We start from the raw sequence: 26175 nt of genomic DNA, 5'->3' as shown, positions 1-26175 counted from the left end.
TCAGAAGAGCGAAGCACCATAACCAAACATGCCCTTTATCCGCTGGAAGAAGACAGAGTTCCATCCATGCCTTGTGCGCTCGAGGTCTGCACAGGGGATGCCATTTTGCTTCAGAGTGAGCTCTGTGCCATCAGAAGTTTGCTTAAAGTTCATTGTTACCAGGGAATGATGTGCTGTGTTGGTAAGAAAGTTTGAAGGGAAAAAAGTCATATAAGGACTCGCATTTACTGTAAATGTCTCAATTTTTATGCACTTAAAAACACATCCAAAAGTTCATAAGTTTCCCCTGTACAATTCTTCTCTTAAATTTTCTCATAGAATCCAAATTAAAAATGAGAAGACAGAATTTGATTTGACATTTCAATGCCTGAAAATCAATGTACTACCTGAATGCCCTGATACACGAGTCTAACTAACAAATACCATTTGGAGAGGGAACACACTTGCATATTTTAAAATCATGTAAAATGTCTGTCAAATTTTGCTAGTTACATTGGCTAAGAAATGCTAATACACATACACACAAACCTACTACTAGCACTACCGTTGTAGAATTTATCAGCTGACGAAGTGCAACATTCACCCATTCAAAATGTTCATAGAAAATCATAAAGATATTTTAGCAATAGCCAAAACCTGCATCAAATTGCAAAAATCAATTATCTGCAAATATTTCTGCATTCACGGTCCATCAAAACAAAGAGGGATTCATATTCACAAACTTACGTCAATATGATTTCAATCAATTTCTAAAAGAGCAGCTTCTGTGTCTTGGCACAAGCGTAGTGAAAAACCCCAAAGTAAAACTGCCTGCTCATCAATTCTGAAATATGACAAAAGACCTAGTGTGCAGTTCAGCTTTGCAAACTTTGCAACAAGCATGTTGTTTTTTATGTTCACCTAGACAAGCATCTGTGATGTGATGATTTTTCATGCAATCCTTATACACTAAGCTTGCAAGCACATCCACCCGACAGCAATGAAGTGTCCATTAAAGGTCATTTGCACAAATGCGCCCATGAGCTAACAATGAACTGGCTTATTCTTGCTGTCTATTACCCAAGAGGAGCACAGCAAACTTTGGGAGCTTGGGAGACCTCCAAGAGGGCATGGCATCCATAAGTTTACTCTATCACAATGGCAATTAGTACATTTTGTCATTCGAAATCCTGATACACACCTTGCATCAACCAGAAGAACTTAAGAAAAAAACAAACTTGAATAAACAAACATGAATTATTGCTAGGAAGCACACCAAAACGTGTTGAAATAACAAAGTTTTTCATAAAAAAATAATGTATGAAAGTAATGAAGTTTCGATCATAACAAAATCTCTTCAATTTTTTTTTTCATCATAAAAGTTGGGATACAGCTTATCCAGCGATGTTGCCTTATCGCCGACGAAAACGGTATTCCACTTTTTCATATATAAAAGCCATCTCTGCTGTAGAGAACAAAGAGCTGACGCAGCTTTTCTACTGACACTATTGCAAAGTTTGTTCTTACCTGGTGGCCATGACTTAAATCTCCATTTCATCACAATCTTTGAATGCGGCTCCTGGCAATGGAAAAATTACAAATGAATTTTAACATGATTCCATAGATCAAAATAGAAGTAGAACATTGAATCTAATTCACTTACACTGTAGATGAAGCATTACACACAATATGTGAAAGGATGAAAATATGTGACCACCCAGCTCAAAACCCACAAAAAGTAGGCCGAATTGAATTTTCCACTTTTCTACATAGTTTATAAGAGTAAGTTCTAAGCTTTATGATAATATATATCTTGTTGAAATTGGCCCACCTCAACCCATTAAAAAAAAAAAAAAACAACCACAATTAAATAAGAGAGAGAGTTAGGAGGCTCAGTTTCATAGAAAAGGGGGGGGGACAGAGAATTTAAAGGGACTGTACAGTACTGGTTGAGGTGAGGATTCAGGTTTATAACATTCCTAAGTGAGATAATGAGAAACCTCTTATGAAATATGAAAGAGCATGTAATTTTAAGAAGGATTCAACATTTATTTGATGAAAATTGGTTTTCAAATGGCTGAAATATCAAAAAAAGTGATAATAATAAAGGCAACAGGCCATGCCCTTTATTAGGATCTCTTTGTTTCACCTTGTTTTGGGATATCTCAGTGATTTCAAAACCAATTTTCATCAAATAAACTTTTGATTCCCCTTAGAATTGCATGCTCTTTGACATCTCATAGAGTGGTTTCTGAATATCTCGCAAAACGTTAAAAGCTAAATCCTGAGCTTAACCAGAACTGTACAGTCCCTTGGCGCGGTCAGACAGGCAAAAGATCGAGAAGTTTATGATCTCAAAGTTTTGCCAGTATGACCGCAAACTTTCCTCAAATATTATTGTGAAGCTTCCCACTCCAAGTACGGATTTTCCCCCCCATGCCACCCCTGCCAAACTTCTGATCTTTTGCCAGTGTGACCCAACGACAAGAGATCGCAAAGACTTTGCGATCTTCAACTTCTCGATCTTTTGCCAGTCTGACCGCACTTCAGTAGGACCACTTTGTTTTGCTTTGTTTTTTGACATCTCAGCATTTCAAAACCAATTTTCATCAAATAAACTTTGAATTCCTCCAGAAATTGTATGCTCTTAAATATTTCATATAAGTGTTTTCTAATTATCACACAAAAAGTTGAAACCTGAACCCCCATCTCAAGCAAAACTGTATCATCCCTTTAAAACAAACCTTTTCTCCTGGTGATGCATTTTAAAACATGAACCCAATTCATTCACATACATACCTCTGCCTGCACAAACAAGGACACAGTAACACCCAAATCTATTGAACACTTATGTTAAAAAGAAAAGAAAGATGAAGAATAAACTTACCAGGGTCACATATTCTCCTGATATATTGCCATCCAGCATAGTGAATGATCCTCCAGCTTCTGTTTTCATTGATGCCTGGGCTTGAGTGAATGCTTGTACTCTCTGCAATCCACAAGACATTCACAGGCTTTAACAAATTGTTACTATAGTGCACAATTCATACAAATGCTATTTAAACAAAAAACACACATGTACAAATGCATTTGTGTATGTCTGACCGTTGGGTTTTTGCTATATGACACATAAACCACTCAGTGACAAATATTTCAAAACTTTTTTTCATCTAAAAAATTTGGACCAACTCCACAAAAGGACAACATTTGTGCATTTTTTTGCTGGGTTGATGCTCTGTAATGATACATCACTTGATGTAATCAAGGACCATAACAGTAGATTGATCGCTGGCCCTTGCATGCACCCAGCCCAGTCGATACCAGTTGAAATGCCCAATGACATAGCTACAGCAGTTTATATCTACTGTACGTTCATGCCCTGAGCTGCAGCCGATGCTTTGAGGCACTATCTGTAAATTTTGTGCTGCCTACAATAATTCCCTGTGTTGCTGAAAGTATGTAACTCATAACGTGATCATACCTATTCAAGTACCCCTTTTACAAGTATTGTTTATTACATTTCTACTGGAACCAAAGTAATGAGGTCCACAATAAGTAGCATAGTTTGGGGGAATTCACAGATCCTTACTTCGAAATTCTGACTTTGAACTTTGCTTATCACCATGTCAACTCTCCAGGTTATGAAGTGCTAATACAGTAGTCTCACATATTGTATTTGATGTCTGACCGTTTGTCAGAACTCCCACATTTCTCACTCATTAACAAATCAACAATTTACATGGTTCTCCAAAATGGTACGGCTGTCTTAATAATAGTATCGATTCAATGGACCCATTATTTAGAAGTAACACACATTGGACGTATACAGTGTATCATGAAAACAAACAAAAGTTGCGCACTGAATTTATATACTCAATAAATTCTGTAAAAAGCCATTGATTATTTGTTGGTTTTCTCTTTACAAAAATCATAGTCATTCTACCGTATGTCAAAAAAATATATACGTATTACTACGGGACCCTCCGCAATGGTTATTTTATAATTAGTGAATCAATCCAAATACAATTTCAGGGTATGAAACTATAACTTATTACCCACATATTACAGAAAACCCCATCCGATTTGCTTCAGTGGTCAAAGAGAAATGAGGATCTTTGTAGAGCATGTCAGGAATCCCTTCCCTCCAAATTCTGTCCATTGTGTTCACACATTATGCAATGCCAAGAGCATCCAAGTGCTAAATTTGGAAGAATCTGACCCATGACATGCTTTACAAAGATCCACATTTTTCTGTGACCACTTAACCAAATTTAATGGGGTTTTCTGAAAAATATAGCTAAGATGTTATATTTCAAGACCCTGAAGTAGTACTTAGACAGTTTAATCATATTGGAAATTTTCAATGCAAAAATCCGATTGTAATTTTTGGGGGGACTTACTGTATAAACATTTCATTGGCATGTGTTTTTAAAGCAAAATCAGATAAACACAAGTCTTTCTTAGCCTGATGGTCCCATTTCTAAAATGGAAGCTAGATCACATATGGGGGGGGGGGGGGGGTGGGGGAAGGGTGTTATAGCATATTCTCCATTTAAATGAGAGCATTATCCCAACTAAAAACAACAACAACAACACATTAACGTACCAAAAAACAACAACCCATTAACTATCAGACAAACAAACAGTAGTTCTGCATTGAATTTTCTTAACAGGATTTTTACTGAACATGTACTTACATTAAGTCAAATGCCTTGGTTGGGAGTTAATTAGTCTACATTCTAGCTGCATATATGTTTTGATGAAGAAGAAAAGTTTGATGTCCATTGATGTTTGCAGAAATGATCTTGACACTCACACTTGCATCAGTGAATACCATGTAGAGCTCTGCCGCCTCACATCGGAACTCTTCTGTCAGTTCAAGTTTGCCGCTTTCAATTTTGACTCCAAGACTTAGATTCTTCATTTCCCTTGTTGAAGAGAGTCCGTTCTCCTTGGTTTTTGATTCTGGGGGCTGAAACCAGTAGAAATTGCTTCCTTCAATAATTTTTTCTTTTATATGCAATATGAAATATTCACAAATTTTGTGTTCCATTACTTTAGCATGACACTAGGAACAAGTGAATATCTTTGAGTAACAACATATTTACATGTAGAGAAATACTCCAATTGAAGAAATGATAAATGTATGAGAATTTATTAAAAAGTACTAGCCTACTGCAATAAGATATAACTGTCAAACAGTTTGACAGTCAATGGCAGGGTTGTTTACTATCCCAGACTTTGCATCTCCACTTTATGTTGAAACTATTAGTGACCAGAGGGAAACAGAACTCACCATAGAGGTTTCATCAAAATCAGATATAGAATGAGGAATTTCGAGTTTCATGTTTTCACAAAATATTACTTGCAAGCACAGAAGCAAATCGGGTAAGCCTAATCACCTGAGAAGGCATCAGAAGTAATGGACAGTTTGTATACAAACCAATGGGAGAGTTGTAAAGATTATGACATAATCATTTCATTTCAATTATGTAATTTTGACCAACAGCAGTGTTCCATCAAAGCATGAGAAGAGTCTGCATTCCCAAACTTTCGCACTTTATGCCATATTTGAATGAAAGATTTTGACAAAATACCATTTTTTGTTTTTTTTCCCCTTTATCACTGAGTGAACACTGAATATACTTAAAGTCTGCCAAATAGGAAGATGAAGTTCTGTTTGCATGGAGGGTGTGTGCGAGGTTCATTGTTAGTTACTGTATGTGTGAAAGGTTGGAGCCACTGGGCTTTACTAACGGGTTGTCTGTAATGGTGCTGTGAACCTGGTTGGAGTTGGTAACTGACTCCACCCTCCACAGTTTGTTTGGTTTCACAATTGTAAGATTTCAATACCTACTATAGTGATGACTGACCTCTTTGATAAGCTTCATCGTTTCACTTAATTTTCAGCACTGATCACACAAAATGATGTCACAAGTCTGTTGTAATCAATCTTCAATATTCTATCCTCCTAGCGTTTCATTACTCCCAAATTTTCTTGTAAGAATTCATATTGGAATTTTACTGTAAGCAAGTGATATGGAAGTACTACAGTTGCACAAAACCAGAATCAAGTTGATTGAGTATCCTCAGCTCTAACAATTGCGTCTGATGCATCATCATGACTGGCATTAGGTTTGTAGCTGGCACTGCTGGATCTTGTTTAATTAATGAAATACTGTTGACTGCAGTCATGCACTTTAAGGTGACAAAAGTAGCTCTAAAATTGCTACACCTTCAATGCCCCAGAACACATAGCAGCTGACATAAAGCATGAATCGTATCAAGCACTTCGATGTATTAATCCGACTACCATTTCATCTTGCATTAATGAACATGAAAGATAAGAATTCCCTCTTTAAAAGAGATTATCATGTGACCTCACAATTTTCAAATCATTAGCATGTACAAAATTGTCATGAAACAAAAAGCTGTTACCTTAGCAACTGCCTTCTTTGCAGAGTCTGCATTCACGGGCGGGTTGCCTTGGCTCTTTGAAGGCAGGATCATTCCCTGGCAGAACTCTGTACCAGACAGACCAAAGGATACTCACATGTGTGAGTGAAAACTCACACTATAACATGTCATCCTGCAGTTCCCCAACAACTTGAATAAATGTTGGTTTCATTCAAAGTGGCAACTTCTCTGGCATTATATCACACATATATTGGCAGTTTAGGAGATATTTCAGTTTTGGACACTAGTTGTCTGTGAGTTTCATCATGAGTTTACAAAACACTGACAAACTTTCGAAGCAATGATATCAACTTCAATGAAATTAAATGCAATTCATTTCTGCTCATCAAAAATGAGGAAAATTATTAAAGGGATGGTGTAGTTTTGCTTGTGATAAGGGATACAGATTTTCTAAGAGGTATTCAAAGTTTATTTGATGAAAACTGGTTTTGAAATGGCCGAGACATCCAAAAACAAAGTAAAATAAAGTGGTCCTTATAAAAGGTGGGTCCCAATTTTAGGAAGACCTCTTTTGTTTCTGGATATCTCAGCCATTTCAAAAGCAATTTTCATCACATAAATTTTGATTTCCTCTAAGTATTGTATGCTCTTTCACATTACATAGGAGGTTTCTCATCAGCTCACAAAAAAAAAGTGGGAAACCTGAAGCCCCGTCTCAACCAAAACAAGGAAAAGTAGAAATTACGCGGTGCGTAACATATGTCCCCGCCGGAAGTAGCATTTAGTGGCAAAATGTACAATATAGGTAAAAAATCAAGGTCAAAGGTCAAAGAAGTCAAAGGTCAAAATTCTGTGCAGAAGTTTTGAAGCCCTCACCTAGTGCCATCACATAAAGCAAACGGAATCGAAATCGGGTTAGAAATGGCGAAGGAGTAGCATTTTGTAGCCAATGTACAATATAGGTCAAAAATCAAGGTCAAAGGTCAAAGAAGTCAAAGGTCAAAATTCTGTGCAGAAGTTTTGAAGCCCTCACCTAGTGCCATCACATAAAGCAAACGGAATCGAAATCGGGTTAGAAATGGCGAAGGAGTAGCATTTTGTAGCCAATGTACAATATAGGTCAAAAATCAAGGTCAAAGGTCAAAGAAGTCAAAGGTCAAAATTCTGTGCAGAAGTTTTGAAGCCCTCACCTAGTGCCATCACATAAAGCAAACGGAATCAAAATCGGGTTAGAAATGGCGAAGGAGTAGCATTTTGTAGCAAAATGTACAATATAGGTAAAAAATCAAGGTCAAAGGTCAAAGAAGTCAAAGGTCAACATTCTGTGTAGAAGTTTTGAAGCCCTCACCTAGTGCCATCACATAAAGCAAACGGAATCAAAATCGGGTAATAGAAATGGCGAAGGAGTAGCATTTTGAAGCAGAATGTACAATATAGGTAAAAAATCAAGGTCAAAGATCAAAGAAGTCAAAGGTCAAAATTCTGTGTAGCAGTTTTGAAGCCCTCACCTAGTGCCATCACATAAAGCAAACGGAATCGAAATCGGGTAAGAAATGGCGAAGGAGTAGCATTTTGTAGCAAAATGTACAATATAGGTCAAAAATCAAGGTCAAAGGTCAAAGAAGTCAAAGGTCAAAATTCTGTGTAGAAGTTTTGAAGCCCTCACCTAGTGCCATCACATAAAGCAAACAGAATCCAAATCGGGTTAGAAATGGCGAAGGAGTAGCATTTTGAAGCAAAATGTACAATATAGGTCAAAGGTCAAGGTCAAAGGTCACAACTGAAATTCTGTGTAGAAGTTTCAAAGCTCCATGTAGTGCTATCATATAAAGCAAACAAAATCAAAATTGGCTCATAAATGACAGAGAAGTAGCAAATTGAACATTTTGATCACACACGAACGCACAGACGGACGGACACACGGACACACACACGTACGGAGCCCGTTTCATAGTCCCCTGCTCGAACTCGTTCGGCGGGGACAATTATACCATCACTTTAAAAAAAAAAAAAAAAAAAAAAAATGTGGGCAATGCAAGGGTTTGATGAATACAGAGTAAATGTACATATCTAAAATATGGGAGCATAAATTAAAGATCAAGGATTTCAAAATGTAAAAATCTTTTTTAAAATACTCAATTCACAAATGTGCATCATTTCGCAGGACAAACCAATAATACAAAGCACAGAGCCAAGAATATGGAACAAACATAATGGCAGAAATTAAAGCAGAATACTAAAGGAAACGCATATTTTGTTGGATTATTCCTCAATTTCAAGCATAGAGCATGTTAAACACAGTGGCCTTTAATTCATCCATTTAGAAAATTGCGTTTTGGAGAACGGCTGCTTAGAAAAATTGTATCCTGAATCATGCTCAATCGGAAGATCCGTGGTTATTTTGGGGGCGTGTCCATGACGTCATGGGATGAAAGGCAAACCCGGAAGTATCACACAACAGCCTAAGCTTACCTATATGCTCTCGATGAGAGCGTGATATTGAGGCTCATACCCCGTAATCACAAGACATTTTTCATCAGAATGTCACAAAAAATGAAATAAAATTGTTTTCTACTTCAAGTCTCCTGTGAAATCACACATTTCCTTGTTTAAATAGTTACGTGTTATTTAGGCCACGAATACAGAAGCTGTCAGGCCTAGTGCCTGTACGATGGTGCTTCGTAGTCGATCAGTCACATGCATGCGCCCATCACCAGCGTGCGTCGCAGTGCAGTAGCCTCCGTGTATGGGAGTGAGTGTGATGTGATTGATAATACGTAGCCCGACCAGACGCTGCGCTACTTACAGCGACTGGGCTGTGTTCAGTTAGGCCTACTGCTGCTCTGAAGTACGAGATCAATTCAGCACTAAGCTCGGTTCATTTTCAGTTCAGAATTAAAAAAAAAACTCTTACCCATCTAAATTTTGAAGTCTACCTGGTATTGGTCCTGCGTCACCAACATTGTCCCCTGGCCTGCCGTGTGGCAAGGGCTCGTACTGCCAATCTCCACTAAGTCCGTCCGCTTCAACCGGACCGCCCTGGGCCTTCCCCACTAGCTCGCCCGTAGGGTCGCCCTCCTGCGCCCCGCCGTGCGGCTCGTCAGCAACATCTATCTCTCCAACTTCACCAGGGTCATCATCACTAGTTTCATCATCGTTATCATCACTAGTGTGTACTGTATCACTCAGTTCATCATCGCTCCCACATTCAAATTCCACCAAGAAATCATCCTGATCATCACTGCATGGCCTTAACGTACGATGTCGTGCATTATCGAAAAACAAACTTTTAAACTTTGTATGCAAATACTATCTACAACAACTTGTATGATACAACGCATGCATTATGCACGCGGGGGCCTGCGGCGCTTGAGACCTTGCGCGATTCCTTTCATCCCATGACGTCATCGGCAAAGCCTCGAAATTTACGCTGTGACCTAGATTTCAGGGGGGTGACAGGTGTAAATTTTCAAAATCCTCTAACTCCACTTCAAAAAGGCCATTTTAAACGATGCAAACGACAAATTGTTCTATGTGTCCCACTCTTTCACTTCATATATAATTCTATTTCTTTAGTATTCCCCTTTAACAATAGAGTAGGAAATACAAAGGTATGAATTCAAAGGGAGTCAAAAGAGATATTCTTTCAAGTCTCCCACATCTTTTGACACCAAATTTGGGACACCTGGGCTTACGGTTTCAAAGTTACACATGAATATGTACATGCATGTCAGACTAAAAATTGTTAAAAAATGTGAATTCACGTACAATTTAAATGCAAATGGCGCATTCAGTCATATTTTATGAAAGCATGATTCTTTTCACTTTCATCGATTAAAATCGATCAATAGAATATTTTCAAGCTCGGAACAGTGTTGCCAACAAATTTAATCGAAAGAATTATAACTTGCAGACTTGCAAATTTCCTTGATGTTTCATTAATTGACCAAAGTAACAGTCATATTACCAATGATTTTAGATAAAGCACCATCAAGTTTGACAATTAATAGCCAAAACTTTGCCAATTCTTTCTTTTCTGCCCAATCTGATGACTACTGAATCAGCACCGGTGAAAGAATAAAAGAATAAAAGAACAAAATTAAATGTAAGTCAGCCTGTTCATGCCGAGACATGGCTCTTCAGACAAGGTGCACTTACCCATTTGGAGAGCTTTGATGTACTCTTCAATTTTCTGCCTGATTATAGGAACACCTTTTTTCTTCATGACCTCACGAAGAATGTTTGACTCTGGTGTAGCCTTCTTGGTTGATATATTTATCTAGAGATCAGAAAATTGTTGACAGCAGGTGAAGACAATGATCGATTGCAGATATTACTTACACATCGAGAATACTGAATATATTGCCATGCATTACTCTTGGTGAAATTTAAACGTTTCCAACTGTGGTCTTTATAAATAAAAGTACACATACCTTGCAAAAACAAAATAAATAAATCATCTCTACAGACAAATCCAAAACAAACAAATCAAGAGGTCCAAATAATTGGTTACAGGTAAGCACAGATAAGTAAGGCAACCTTGCTTACCTCAGTCGGGACTGAAGTTAACTTGAATGAACTGTGGTTTGCATACGTCAAATTTGCCCTGACTTATACGATGTATGATTTATTGATGTTCAAAATGGTGTGTGTAAAGCAGAATTTAAAGCATCAAGAATGATTAGATCTATTCTCTTTAATTTTCTTCTTTGCTTAAACAAGAAAAAGGTGACTTTTTTCTATCTGAAATGATAAAGTTGACCTTTCATAAGGCATATCAAATGATGAGAGAAATGAACTGCAAAACATGTCAAAAGTAAAATATTAAGAGGCTGTGTGATAAAAATTGAATTGACTATTAAACTCTGTCTCGGTTGCCAATGCATGCTTAATCTCGGTACTTGTTTGTCTGGGAACAGGTAAAGTGATGTTGAAATTTTGCTTCAAGCAATATGTGGGGAAAAACAATAAGTTAAATATAGAAGGTACTGGGGATAGCCCATTAAGATTTTAACCAAACTTTAAGTTACTTCAACTTACACGTTTTAAGAAGAGGAAATACACTAGTAAAAATTGGGACTTTTATTTTCGTGATATTTGGCCAATCTGATGTCAAGGTAGGGGACGTTGACTGTACTAAAATTGTTCAGATACACTACAATTTGTAGCTCTGTATGACCACTTGAATGGTGGTAATAGTCTCTTACTGACGGAGTATACAGGAATCTTGTGGAACATATCTCTGTGTCACGACCAGTACCGGTTCAATCCAAATTAAGGAATATTTGTGACAACATTATCACTTTTACTAACGTGGTTATGTTGAACATTCTTTGAAGGGCTAACGAGATAAAGGAACATTGCTCTAAATAGAATAACTAGAAAAGCACTCGAGTGTGGAGACCTCTGGCAAGCAGCTATTTCCACCCATACATGCATGCTAAAAATGGTCCCTTTTCCCAATTATGATAAAAAGTCTTTCTAAATAGACTTAATTCTCATGTCTAAGAGTCTACCTCATCAGCTCACTGCATGCTGCTACTAGAGTGCATACTCAGTGCATGTATGCACACCTCAAATATGCGCAGCTTGAACTCCCTCGTTTGTTGGCCCTATTTGCCAATGATAATCCTTCAACAACAAAAAATAAATGAATATAAATATATGGTATCTATAATGGCTCTTACCACTGAGTGCTCAAAGTGCATGAAAAATTCCTCACTCAGCATAAAGAGAAAAAAAGTGTAAAGAAAGAAAAACGATGTTATCAATTCAAAATTATATGCTATATGTGGTGTGTTGAGTGCTCAAAGGGCATGAAAAATTCCTCACACAGCATAAAGAGAAAAGAAGTGTAGAGAAAGAAAAATATTATCAATTCAAAATTATACGCTATATGTGATGTGTTTCGAATGCTGTCTTAAAAGAATCCACCGAGGAGATAGTACGAATGTGTGAAGAAAGCTTGCTCCAGAGAGAGGATCTATTGAGAACAAAAGTACTGTCACCCCACATGGTTTTTGTTATAGGAAAGACGAGGAGGTCAGTGTTACAAGAACAGAGTGATGTTACTGGAGTGTCCTGCTGACATAAACAAGCATCACTGGGCAGCAGAAAACAATGAAAAACAACGCAACTTACATCAACATCACTGGAACTATTTTCATCACTCAAGTTGGGTATTGCCACAGTTCCTGTCAATTCAGTTTCACAGTCCTTTAGCGTTCCTGTTTGACCCACAAAGAATAATGAATAATAAAAAAGATGTTAAATTGCAATTTCATGTTCCGTGGTATTTGGTATTAAAAGATAAAAGACAAAATTAAATCTAATAAAACATTAAAATAATACTGACATACGTAATAAATAATGGTGATAACGTAAAAACTGGCAGGTATGATAAAGCATTTCAAAAACTATGTACTGTGCTGTATGAAATAAGATGAAAAACATTAAACTTCTACATTTACAAGATGAACTTTGGCCTTGATAAAATAGTTTGGCCGTTAAGAATACTGGAAAAGTGGATATTTTCTCAGGACTAATCTTTTGCGCTTGGCCGGGTAAGAAGAGTTTTTTTTTAAAGAAAATGTTTTAATTCTGCGGAATCAAGACATCAACTACTGGAACATACGGCATGCAAAAATATTCGTGCACTTTTATTTTCACGCTAGCTTCTGGTTGCGCGAAATGCCCGAAAATTTCAACACCGTATTTCCACTTTTACAGTAGTGGTGACCTGGCAGCTACATTTGCGTTTGAAAATCTGAAATGCGTGCAGTTATCAAGCACTGATCCAAGCGTTATTCTCCCCTTGTCTGACTGAGAAAAGCACATAAAAACAATGCACACACTCACAACTTTGGTGGCCTGACCTGGCCACCAAAACCTATCACTTCTAAAAGCGGAGTAGAAATTATCTCACTGTTTTGTTTTTTGGTGTTTTTGTTTGTTTGGTTTGTTTGTTTTTAAATGAAAACAATATGGTGCCTATTTATACATAGTACTATCTTAGCTTTACCACTTCTCGCTGTAGAGAAGATTTTTTAAGTCTCCTTAATTCTCGTTATCGCGAATGACGTAAAAAGTACCCGGATGTTGATTTAAGTGTCATTTACGGTGCATTATGGGATAGTTCGGGAGCAAAGTCACTTACGTTCGTACGTGTGTGATACACGACTAATGCTCTTTACATACAACCGACTGTATTCTTACGTGTACTTACTGTTTCCTCGACTTGAATTTTAGCTTTTATATGATTTGAAATTTCTCCATTCTAGAGAAATTGCTGTAAATACGACTTTATGGGTCATTACTGCGAAGCTGCCATGTGTTGGTCGCATGACAATAAATGAACAAATCTACAGAAATATCCCTGGCATGCAAGACGTGACGTGGGTGAAGTTTCCGGGTGACTCCACAGCGCGTGCGACTTGCTTGGAAGAAATTTCTGCGGAGACAGCAGGATAAGTTCGAGATCTTGGTTTGTTTCCGATTCTAATTGTGTTCGCGGCACTTCCACAGAGAAAAATAAAAAAGGATGGGCATTCCATGATGATATCCAGGTGGGTTAATATTTTCCAGTATTATTTTCAGCGTATGCAGAGATGACCGATGTGCAAGTCGATCGCAATGATCAAGCAGAACTGGTATGTCTAGCTTGTATGCGTGCGCTGCATGCTATATACGCAAAGCCTAGAGCAATGCGGGGGCTATAGCTATATACACTATGTATCACAGGCCTGGCTGGCTCGGGTACAGCCGGCCATCCATGGCCGGCGCGGCGCTAGGCAAGGTACGCGTACGCGCACACTAGCGCTGTGCAAAATATGCCCCGCACCGGAAGTGCCTGAGTCCCGGAAGTGCACTAAATCTTGACGAAAAAGCCACATCCAGGTACTTTTTACGTCATTGGCGATAGCGAGAATTTGGGGGCTTTGGGCCCCCCAAAGGAACATGATGGTGCCCATTTGTACAAATGTGTCTTTCCTCGCCCTAGTGAAAATACTTGCAAAAATTTGCAACATATTTGACCATAAATTTCAAGAAGGTGAAAATGTGGAAACTGACCCCCACTTTGGTCCAGCCCCCAACAAGGGTACCTCCTGGATTTAACAGGAACAAACCTGAAACTGCACTCAGAAATGCACTTATAGCATCATAGCTCTATGATTTCTGGTTGAAGAATTTCATTGCTTTTTTTTTAAGATTCTCCTCAGTGCCCAAATATTTGAGAAAAATGAGAAATTTGTGAAATTTTGTGTGTAAAACAAATGGAGAACTGCTCAATACCTAGATCATACAGATTTGCCAATTTGTCTTATTTTCTTATCTTTGACAATATACCTTCAAACAACTTAAACTTTCATAATGCATTGCTTTTTTTTTCAGGAGTAGGGAGGTGAAAGCATTGTATTCTGTACAGCTGGAAGTACAGAATAACTAAGTAGAAAAGCACTCTGAGAGCGCAGACCTCCGCCAAGCAGTTACTTTCCACCCATGATCTTGCTCTTCCCAAAGAGATTTGTTCTCCACTCTACCACTGGGGAAAAGCTCTTTGGGCTCTTCCGTAGAGATCAGTGATTTCCATCCATAGGTCTACATGCTGAAAAATTGCCAGATTTCCCAATATAGAAGCCTTTGTTACGTCATAAACCCTCAGCTGCACGGCGCGCCTCACCCCAGCAGAAACTAGAGCACGCACTTCAGTGCACGCAGGCAAACCTCAAATACACGTGTACGCGCAGCCTGAACTCCCAAGTTCATTGACCCTACCTGCCAAACTGTCAAAAATCCTTCATAAATTCCCCAAAAATTCTCGGATCACTGCCAAAAGTTAATCGTTTGGTACTTGTGTCACTCTCAACCTTTCCTGCAAGTTTCATCCCAATCCATTAACTACTTTTTGAGTTATTTTGCACACGGACAAACGAACGAACTAACTAACGAACTAATGAACAAACCAACGGTAACAAAAACATAACCTCCTCCCTTGGTGGAGGTAATAACCCCCCCCCCCCCCCCGACTCCAAACTGGAGGGGAAAAAAATCAAAGGTGCAGATAAAACAATGGTAATGTTTTGTGCTGTAAGTTCACTTGATCGTGACAACTTGATCGTGACAAAGCATCTCTGATTTTATAAAAGACCCTCTGATTTTATAAAAGACCCTCTAATTTGTGGGTTGTGGGCCCCCTAGGAGCCCCTAAGTGGGACATGGTACTGTATTTGTACAAAATCACCCTAGCAATAATACATGTACCTGCAAAGTTAAGAGAAAATTTGAGCATGCATTTTAAAAAAGAAATGAAAAGGTGAAAATTGGATTTTTATAGATTCCTAATTACAGTTAAAGTAAAGTTGAAGGAAAAAGTAAAGTAAAAGCAAAGTAAAGTTAATCTGTTTTCATTTTTCTCTGAGAAAACTTTTCTTCAGGCGTGTTCTTGGTATGGAATAAGAGTAATACATTTTTAATGCACTTCAAAGGATAAGTTCTGTCTGTGGCCAAATGTTTGAGAAAAATGTAAATAAGTGACATTTTGTATGTAATGAGAGGAGAGCTCCTCAACACCCAAGATCACACAGAGTTGCCAATTTGTCTTTAAGTACTCTCTAAACTTTTACATTTCATAACTTTTTTTAAAGTGTTTAATTTTCTCCAAATTTTCACTGATTAACTTCTTTGGTTTTTCTGTTTTCATACAAAATGACATAAATTCAGGACGGAGACTTGCAAGGTACATACATCATACTATGTGATCAAAAACTGCCTGTTGTATAATATGCTTCTTTTTTTGTGATTTCAACATTGAAGACAACACATACTGCACAGTTGCACTATCAAGTCATATACACATCTTTATGTCAAAATGGTGTTTCCAAATTGTGGTGGTATGTTCAATCGTTTTGAGAAAGTGTCTACATGACTCAAGAAACAGTTATACAACAATGACAACAATAAGAATCATTCTTTAAACAGAGAACTTGTACTTGCCTTTCCATTCCAGCTTGATGTCCCACTCATAAAAGAAGATGAGCTTGGCCTTGCGATTGCTTGCAGATGCTTCTCCACTGATCTCTTTCACTTCACAAATCTTACACTGGCCTGTGTTTAGATCAGAGACCAATTTACAAATTAAGACATGTTCTGCTTTTGTTTTTCTGTCACCTCCCTTTACACTATGTGTACATGAAAAAAGCTCCCCACCCTCAAAGCTCTAGTAATGCATTTTCTCTTTTTCTTTCCTCTTTCTTTTTGTCCCCCCCCCCTGATTCTGATTAGGTGATACGCTATCAGCGTATCACCTATTGTGATTGTCAAAATTTCTCTTTTTTTTTATTCTTCTTTCTTTCTGCCACATTTTGTGTCGTCAATATCTCAACAATGACATTACGGAATGACATGACATTTTCAGTCAACATGTCTCATAACAATATCTGGGCACAATAAGGTTTTCATGACAGTAACATATCTACATGTATGACGTCATCTAGGCGCCATTTTGTGATTTTCGGACCTTGTCACATGATCGATCATAACTTCATAACTAGATATCATTTTTGCATCATTTTCGGTGGACATAAAGTTCAGGTCAGGCTCTATCTTACTTTTTAACGCTAGTTACCAAGGTCATCATTACGCGCGCATTTGCGCGCGTCAAAATTTTAAAAGCCTCAAAACGACTTCCCAGTGGGAAATCTCAAAGTTTCAGACAATTTTACGCGTCTCAAACATTTTCTCGCGTGCGCGTCCGTCCGTGCAATTTCGCGCGCAGAGGGCGTAACCAACATGAAAATGCAATTTTTTTGACTGATTTGGATTTCTGATACTTTGAGTAACAATATCCATTGATTTCCGATCGATTTTGACCTATAACAAAGGAATGCACTGGCGTCAAAGTTGAAATTCCGCGCGCGCGTCTTTCTGCAAATATAGTGAAAAAACATGTTTTTGTTTATGTCGCCATAGCTCTTTAAAACGTCTGGTGACCCTATATTTCTATTGCATATTACAAAAGCATATGAATTGGAAATAACGTTTCAAGTACCAATATTGCCAGGAAAACTCATGACGTCATCATATCATCATCTGAAATCAAAAAAGTGGAATTAATTTTTTTGAGGTACTGTTTCTGACATTCATTTACTCGTATCTCTGTTGTTTAAGCTCAATATTATCCCAAATTCAGATATGTTGTACTTTGAACATTTGCCTTTTAAGTCCATGTCATGCTTTTGATATTTGATGACGTCATCATACCTTAAATTGTGATTAAAGGTAAAGACGAAAAATCGGACAAGTTTACGTGTATTGTCCATGGGAGGTGATTTTTTTTGAAGCCATGCATTGACTTAACAACGTTTAAGCACCTTTATCTCAGCTGATTTTGCTTCATTTCCTCTGAAACTTTAGTATGTTGTAGCTGAGACAATAAGCTGCAGTAATCATGCATTTCATTCTTTGAAATCTTCTCATCAGATTGACAATTTTGCAGTTTAAAACTGAAAATGAAAATGGAATGTGGACAAAACGATTCCTCATGTATCTTTCACGTTTGTACATAAGTTTACGTTCCCCATATTTTCTCGTCGAGACGTATGGCCGAGTGGATAAAGGCGACGTCTCAGAGACTTGAGGTTGCGGGTTCGAACCCCACAAGATCACGAAACAAAATACTTAGCTATTTTACTTTTTTTTTCTTCAATTTTGTATTACATATTCGTCCATGTAGAAATCACGTTCGTATATAAACGCACCTATACACACACACAGACATACACACACACGCCATATCCCTCTTTTTTGTGTGTTGGAGACCACATTGCTTCGACTGCAGGTTGACTTTGTCAAACCGATCATAGTATGTAATGACGACGACTGAGGTGTTGTACTTTGAACAATTGTCTTTCAAGACGATGTCATTGTTTTGTAATTTGATGACGTCATTACACTGAAAATTGTGATTAAAGGCAAGGTATCAAAACCAGCCGATTATAGGTTTTATGTCTGCGGGACGTATTTTTCCCAAGTTGCCAGAAATGGCATAGCGATCTCAGTCGTTACAAGGCCGCTTTTCCGTCTAGCAATGCAATAGATGTTCACACGGCCACGTTAGTTGAGTGGGCATTGACTTTCCCCCTGTTATATCTATACATTGTTGTTTTTTTTTTGTCTTACCATTTCCGTGGATGACCCGTGGCCGAGTGGTTACAGAAACGGTTTCGCATGCATGCTCAATATAACTTCAAGGTGCCTATATCACATTCTTTTCTTGTCGATCACAGATGACCGTCATCTGATGACCACAAGCGTATCACCTAACTCGTCCTCAATGTGACGAGTTTTCATGTCTCGTTTCTACTGCTTTTTTCCAAACCAGCAACTTAGGGAAGTGCATCAGGAAAATCCTGACATCTTGTACCCTTTGTATTACACCTGTTAGTGTTTTGTTTATTTGTCTGTTGTTTGATCATTCACTTATATTGTCTTGTAAATGCCGAATAAATGCTACTACTACTACTACTACCATAATAATGATAATAATAATTATAACAACAACAATATATGACAATAAGAATCTCTTTCTCTATCTTCCCAGAAATAACACAATAAGGATTGCATCCTTGCAACAGAATGTCAAAACTAGCTACTTCTACTAACTTTTAAAAACACCTGTGTATGATTATTAGTTAACTCATCCAATGATAGTTAACTTTAAATCCAATGATATTTTGAGAGATATGGATGATGATAGGATTACTGTTCTGTTACTGCTTGATTTATCATCAGCATTTGATATTGTTAATCATACAATTCTGGTGAATACTCTGAAGTCATTCAGGGTTGATGGTAAAGCTCTTAAATGGTTCAAATCATACTTAGCTGAAAGGTTTCAGGTTGTTTGTGTTAATAATGCAAAATATGACCCTGCTCCATTAGACTGTGGTGTCCCAAAAGGATCTGTCGGGGGCTCCACCCTTTCTCGATTTATCTGACTGGTGTGAAAGAGATCTTACATTGTCACTCTTTTAACTATTATTGTTATGCTGATGATATCCAGATAAATACATCATTTATACCTACCCAAACCTGTCATTGATATTATTCAGAAAGTTGAGACTTCTATCCATGATGTCAAAAAGTCAATGAGCTCTCATTCATTGAAGTTAAAACAAGAAAAGTCAGAATATTTATTTATTTGCTCAGTCTTCCTTCTCTTACGGTTGACAATGATGTGGTTATTATTCCATCTGAATCATGTGAAATCTTGGGAGTATTATTTGATTCTACAATGTCAATGTTTGTTTGCATCTCTGCTGTTTGTAAATCCGTGAGGTATCAGTTACGCAATTAAGGCAGTATTTCCAAGTATTTAAGTCGTTCAGCCACAGAAAAAAATAGTTCATGCCCTTATATTGTCCTGACTTGACTTTGGTAATGCACTTCTGTTTCAGCTACCACAATCTCAACTTTCATGGTTACAAAAATTGCAAAATTCAGCAGCCTGTATTGTTTGTTATCCTTACCAGAAGAAATAATCACATTACCCCTGTTTTACTCTTATTGCATTGGTTACCCGTTGAATCTCGCATTGCATTTAAATTATTGTTTGTTTGTTTTTCATTGCATACACAGATGATCTGCCCAGAGAACAATGTTAATTTGCTGACACTTTATAATCCTCCCAGAGGTTTAAGATCATCCGAGTGTGGATTGCTTGTTGTTCCAAAAACCAAGAAATCAAGCTATCCATTACATTTCAAATGTTAACTCTTTTAAAGTTGCCCTGAAGACTCATTTGTGCGTAACGGCTTTCCGGTAAAATTGTACATTATGTTTGTTTGTTTTTTTCCATCATCTTTGTTTCATTCATTTTCATGTACGTACATGTGTGTGTAATGCTTTTTGTTTTTCATAGTTCACTTTTCCTACTGCACCTTGAGCACATTAGTCATGTGAAATTGGCAAATTATAAGTACCCTGCATTATTATTATTATCTAATAATGAAGCCACTTAACAGTGCACACTCACCTCTGTCATCTTCAACGTCAATATCACTTAAAAGTTGTGTCAGTCTCTCTCTTGACCACTTGGATGCATCTCTTTCTGTCCTGTTTGGGTGTGAAGAAACAAAAAGCTATGTTGTCAACAAGGTCTACTGTCTTCTACTATAGGGCTCAAATCTCGGTATGCAGTATTATCTATAATGTGTGGCAATTCATCACAATCATTAGCAAAATGACTAGGCTCCTTAGAATCTACTGTCTTTTTGTTGAACACACACAAATTTCATGCTATTTGTCCAAAATTACACTTTCTTGGCTATGGCTTTGTGGTGTAACTACAAACTCATGCATGTACACATGTGATACACGAGTGAACTAGTACTTGTGGAGTGTCTGCGCACATGCTAGCCGTGCTGGCCAACGGCCGCGGGATACTGTTACTAGGGAGCTTTGGATTGTGATGCAGATGTTTAAGACGATGAGTGCATTGACAGTTCTCCTCTCCCTGTGTCGTGTTGCAAAGTAGCTTTAGATTAAGCAAGGACGCAACCTGTACAAAGTAAAATGGCGCCCCATAGGATCACTGCATCAAGAAGCTCTTTGCGGCATGATTTTGAGTGGAGGCAAAAACAGCCCGTAACTGACCGTGCAAACTCAGATGGTGCAAGGTCAATTTTTATGCACAGATTTGTGTATGTCAAGAACATTCTGTAAATTAAAACATTTGCATTAATTAAACAGAGGGGTAATGCGTGGGACATCAAAAATTTTTGCACTTTTTAAGATACTGTAAATGTTTCCACTTTTCTATCTAACAACTGTGAGACCCCAAAGTCTGAATGGCAAGTCATCATGATTATGATTCCCAGTTTCTCAACTAATTATATATGCAGATGAGGGACGTTCAAAAATTGGCATGTCCCATGTTCATGCACTTGTCAATATTTATTGCAGTATTATTAATGGGTTCGAGAATGTAGCCAATTAGAAGTGCTTAATGAGTCACATGTACATGTACGCTCATGATTTTCTTACTAACATGTACATGCACAGCTGTGCAAAAAAAAAAAAGTGCCATACACAGGTTTAAGTTCGTAATGTTAGTGTAGCAGCTCACTCTCAGGTATTTACAATGTAGTGCAACATGCACTCAGCTTTGCCCTGTGCATGTTTCACAATCGTAAATACCCTCGAGTGCACTGCATCTCCCCTAATGCCCTTTCACCTGTGTATTATTTGTATAATATTACAATATATAAGTTGAAACATGCGAAAATAAAATCCTGTGGCCCAAAAAATCTTAAATTTAGAGGTTAAAATTGCGTGGGGCCTGAGCATGTTTCATGTTGTCGTTCGGACAACTTACTTTAGCTGCATAGCTCTTCATTATCAACAATCAAAGGTGTGTAGAAGTTTAAAATATTCCTGTGTCTGTTGCTGCAATTCATAAAAGTAAACACATTTAACCATATTCACCATTTACACCCAGAAAATAATCCTTGATGTTGAAATTACAGTGAACTGATGTCACATTAACTCCTTGAGGACAAGTCTAATATTAGTAACTGAGGTTAAAACTAAAACGTCTGGAACTGAAACAACCTTGACTTCGTTAAACTTACAAGGATTTGATATTATGGGAAATATTGAAAAAAGGCATGATGTAATACACGAGGAGTAGTTACACTGTATCACTGAAGGTGATTGAAGTGGATATGTTTGACAACTTTGCTGAATCTATTTGGTGTGTTATAACTCTATACAGCAAAATTTGAAACTTGGTTGGGTGTATTTACTGCAGTCCTTCATGTTGTACAGACAACAATACTTTGTTGAACACATATTTGAATAGATTGAGTGAAATGAAAAATACGGCAGTATTTATTGCTGGAGATTTTAATTTTCCAGGGATTGATTGGTAAACATGGTATGTTGGAGGTGCAGCTGAAAATCCCGCCAAGAAATTTGTAGATGCTCTCCAGAACTCTTATCTTCATCAACATATTACTGAGCATAAAAAATTTCGCCAGGGACAAAATCCTAGTATTTTAGATCTCATTATTACGAACAATGAGAGCATGGTCAGGAGCGTAGAGGTACTACCTCCTTTGGGTAAAAGTGACCATTGCTGTATTGTAACTGATTTGAAGCTTTGTGTTGAAACAAAAATTAAGACTAAGACTTCGGTGTATAAGTTAGACAAAGGAGATTATGTGAAACTCAATCACCTCCTTGGAAGTGTCAAGTGGAGCGAAGTATTGAAAGACATAACATGCTGTACTGCTTGGGAATACTTAAAAGATATATTCTTTTCCTGTGTTTTGGAGAGTGTGCCCGAATGTCAGAAAACAAGTCTGAAACACAGTAAGAGTCCTTATATTTCGAAAGAAGCATTACAGCTGTCTAGAAAAAAGAATAAAGCATGGAAGTTGTATGCTAGCACAGAAAGTGTTGTAGACTATGCCAAATATGCAAATATTCTTAACCAATTACGATACGTGACAAGACAAGACTGCAGAGAGTATGAACAATCGTTAGCAAAAGAGGTGGCCACAAATCCAAAGAAATTCTGGAAATATGCAAATAGAAAAATAAAGAACAGATCCGGAATTAGTGATTTAGTCAGTAAAGAGGGAAACTGTCACAGCAGTGATAGTGAAAAGGTGAAAAGGCAAAATTATTTAATGACTTTTTTACAAGTGTATTTGTGAAGGAAGATTTGACTAATACGCCTGACATTGACTGGCAGCCCACTGGACCTACAATCTTAGATAGTTTGATTATCACAGTAGAAAGGGTGGAGAAGAAACTGTTAAATTTGAATGCAAGTAAATCTCCAGGCCCAGATGAAATGCATCCAAGATTGTTAAAGGAGATGGCACGGTCTATTTCTGTTCCATTAAAAACTATCTTCCACAAGTCGCTGGACGAAGGCTTTCTTCCCAGAGACTGGAAACTAGGCAACATAACTCCTATACATAAAAAGGGAAGTAAAAAGTGTGTTGAGAATTATTGGCCAAAGAGTTTAACTTCTGTTGTTGGAAAGGTGATGGAGAGTTTAGTTCGAGATGCAGTCATGCAGCATCTTTTGAAATATAACTTGCTTTCAGACTGTCAACATGGATTCACTCCAAAACGGTCCTGTATGACTCAGCTCCTTTGTGCAATGGAGGAAATAACTCAGAAACTTGATACTGGGTATCCTATTGATATAGTATATTTAGACTTTTGTAAAGCCTTTGACTCTGTTCCTCATGAGAGGCTTTTGAAAAAATTGATATCTTATGGCATTGATGGAAAACTGTACTCCTAGATCAAAGCATTCACAACTGGAAGGGAACAAAGAGTCGTGATAAATGGTGAAAGTTCAGACTGGAGTCAAGTTAGCAGTGGAATTCCGCAAGGAAGTGTACTCAGAACGGTCCTTTTTGTTATTTTTATAAATGATTTGCCGAATATAATGAATAACTCAGTTTTATGTTTGCCGACGACACCAAAATCATTGGTGATGTCAGTACAGCTCCAAAACAGGAATCGCTTCAAACTGACATAAATCTTGCTGATGAATGGAGTAAAAGATGGCAGCTTGATTTCAATGTTAGTAAATGTAAGATTCTTCATATCGGAAAAAATTACCCAAGGGAAAACTACAGAATGAATGGTGTAGAGTTGGAAGCAACCAAGCAGGAAAAGGACCTCTACTGGCGTTATAATAGATGAAGAATCAAATTTTCATCAACATGTCTCAGCAGCTGTCCAAAAGGCAAATCAAACACTCGGGATTATACACAAGACCTTTTCACAAATGACGATGGAAATACTTCCCATTTTGTTCGTATCATTGGTTCAACCTCATTTGGATTATGGCAACATTTTATGGCATTTGAGATATAAAATGGACTGACAAAGTTGAAAGAGTGCAGAGAAGAGCCACTCGTATGATTCCTGAACTCAAATGTTTGTCATATGAACAACGCCTAGAAAAACTCAACCTGCACTCATTATACTATAGGAGACGAAGAGGTGATATGATTACTGTTTATAAGTTGCTCAATGGAAAGTTGGGTATTTCTGGTGACATGTTCTTCGAACCAGCCATTCACTCATCAACAAGAGGTCATAAATACAAGCTCTTCACCAAACGTTCGAGATTACAAATTGTAGAACTACGAAGTACATTTTTCAGCCAGAGAGTAGTCGCCGACTGGAACAGATTGCCTGCTAGTGTTGTTGAAGCTTCCTCGATTAATAATTTCAAAGATTTATTAGATAGACACTGGAGGGGGGAAAAATTCAAAACCTCTGCTCCTCAACGCACATAAAGCAACAAAGTTGAAGATAATTATATTATGTTGAGACCGGAATACTACAGGACCAGTCCTCTACTTCCGTATCAGATGCAATGTGATGTGATGGTGAAGGCGTGCTCTGATTGGCCAGCGGTGCATCCCGTCAGCTGATCGATATGAATATGATAGTGATAGAAGTAGCGAAGCAGACGGCGTCTGTAGCGAAGCAGACGGCGTTTGTATCATGTACACTGTATAGTACGCACGTTGGAGGGTGGGGTCAGCGTTAGTACAGTATGTAAACTATGAATATAATTAGTCCTCCGCAAGTACCTCAAATGTGATTGGCTAACGGATTCATGTGTTTCAGAGCCGTTTGAACATGACGACGCGCTGGTTGATGTGTGTTTTACGTTGAAAATTCTACCAAACTGTTGGATTATTCATTAATCTGGTGAGTGTAGTGTATTCTTGAATAGTTGATTTCACTATAGAAGTTCTACAAGTACAAGATTAAATTTGCCTGACCTAACGTGCAGAGACTCCAACCCAAAGCACCTTCTGATCTGGAGATTCTCCCGCCTGAAACCCCTAGCAAACGGGAGACTCCAACTTGATGTGTGCGAAGCGCGAAGTTCCTATAGGGTTCTAGATGCTCTTTTGTGCTATCCTAAGGCTTATTTTTTCAACACATGATAGAAATAAGTAAGAAATCCTTTCCAACGGGAGACAAAGAGCCAGGGCGGGAGAAATTAAATCTCAAACGGGAGAGTTGGAGTCTCTGAACGTGTTAGGGCAGTGAATTAGACGAAATCGAGAAGGGTGAGGTACCTCACCCAATTTTCCATCATAGAGACAGAGTGGTTAAGATTGAACATCCCCACAGCAATGGGTACTGATACCTTCCGTCTGTCTACGGAGGACAGCGTTAATGGCAAAATATAAAAGAGCCCTCCAGACAGACAGATCTTTCTGTCTAACCGATTAGCTGGACCCTATACCCTACTTTAAATTATAGTTGACTGATGCAGTGATATTAATACACTCATGACCGGGCTACACTTAAGTTAGACAGAAAAATCCGTCTGTCCAGAGGAGTCTTCTGTCTTTTCTTCTCTTTTTTCGGCTACACTTACATAGAAAAATCCGTCTGTCCAGAGAAGTCTTCTATCTTTTATTCTTTTTTTTTCTTTTTTACCTTTACCGCTCTAAGAGAGAGGGGGGATTCCATGAAGCCTGACGCCGCCGCGGCGCGGCGGAACCCACCATTGCACCAATCTTTCGGTCAACCCTACACTATGAACAGTAGGTCTACTACCGGGCTGTGCACGGCGTCTGCTGGTCGGGCTAGAGTAGAGTCAGAATCCGAGAGAAGGAAGAGACAGAGTCTAAGTTGAACTTACCAGTGCCAGTTATTCACGTTTGTTGCATCTGCTCTTTCTTCAACGATCCATCGAGGATCACCTTGTCCCCACTTGGCCAT

General features: G+C 38.0%; 1 protein-coding gene across 1 annotated transcript; it reads right to left on the bottom strand.

Annotated features, from left to right (window-relative positions):
• On the bottom strand, positions 1-26175 carry LOC139733125 (activator of 90 kDa heat shock protein ATPase homolog 1-like). Its single transcript, XM_071643968.1, has 10 exons — positions 26096-26175; positions 20429-20508; positions 16390-16500; positions 12538-12623; positions 10555-10675; positions 6418-6503; positions 4796-4951; positions 2867-2968; positions 1507-1558; positions 1-173 (listed from the first exon to the last, which is right to left on the bottom strand). The coding sequence occupies exons 1-10, from the start codon at positions 26173-26175 to the stop codon at positions 1-3; spliced, it is 1047 nt and encodes a 348-aa protein (XP_071500069.1).

Source organism: Diadema antillarum, unplaced genomic scaffold, assembly GCF_040938485.1.
Source record: "Diadema antillarum isolate AM-2024a unplaced genomic scaffold, OU_Dant_1.0 seq00000461_RagTag, whole genome shotgun sequence".
Classification (NCBI taxonomy): domain Eukaryota; kingdom Metazoa; phylum Echinodermata; class Echinoidea; order Diadematoida; family Diadematidae; genus Diadema; species Diadema antillarum.
This window is presented reverse-complemented; position numbering and strand designations above follow the sequence as displayed.

What these genes read in the sequence shown, in the direction of transcription:
- LOC139733125 (XM_071643968.1), bottom strand. Translation starts at nt 26,175, where the DNA reads ATGGCCAAGTGGGGACAAGGTGATCCTCGATGGATCGTTGAAGAAAGA. An exon ending in AACGTGAATAACTGGCACTG is followed by an intron (nt 20,509 to 26,095) that starts GTAAGTTCAACT and finishes ACACCCAAACAG; the next exon opens with GACAGAAAGAGATGCATCCA. An exon ending in ATTTAAGTCATGGCCACCAG is followed by an intron (nt 174 to 1,506) that starts GTAAGAACAAAC and finishes TTACCAACACAG; the next exon opens with CACATCATTCCCTGGTAACA.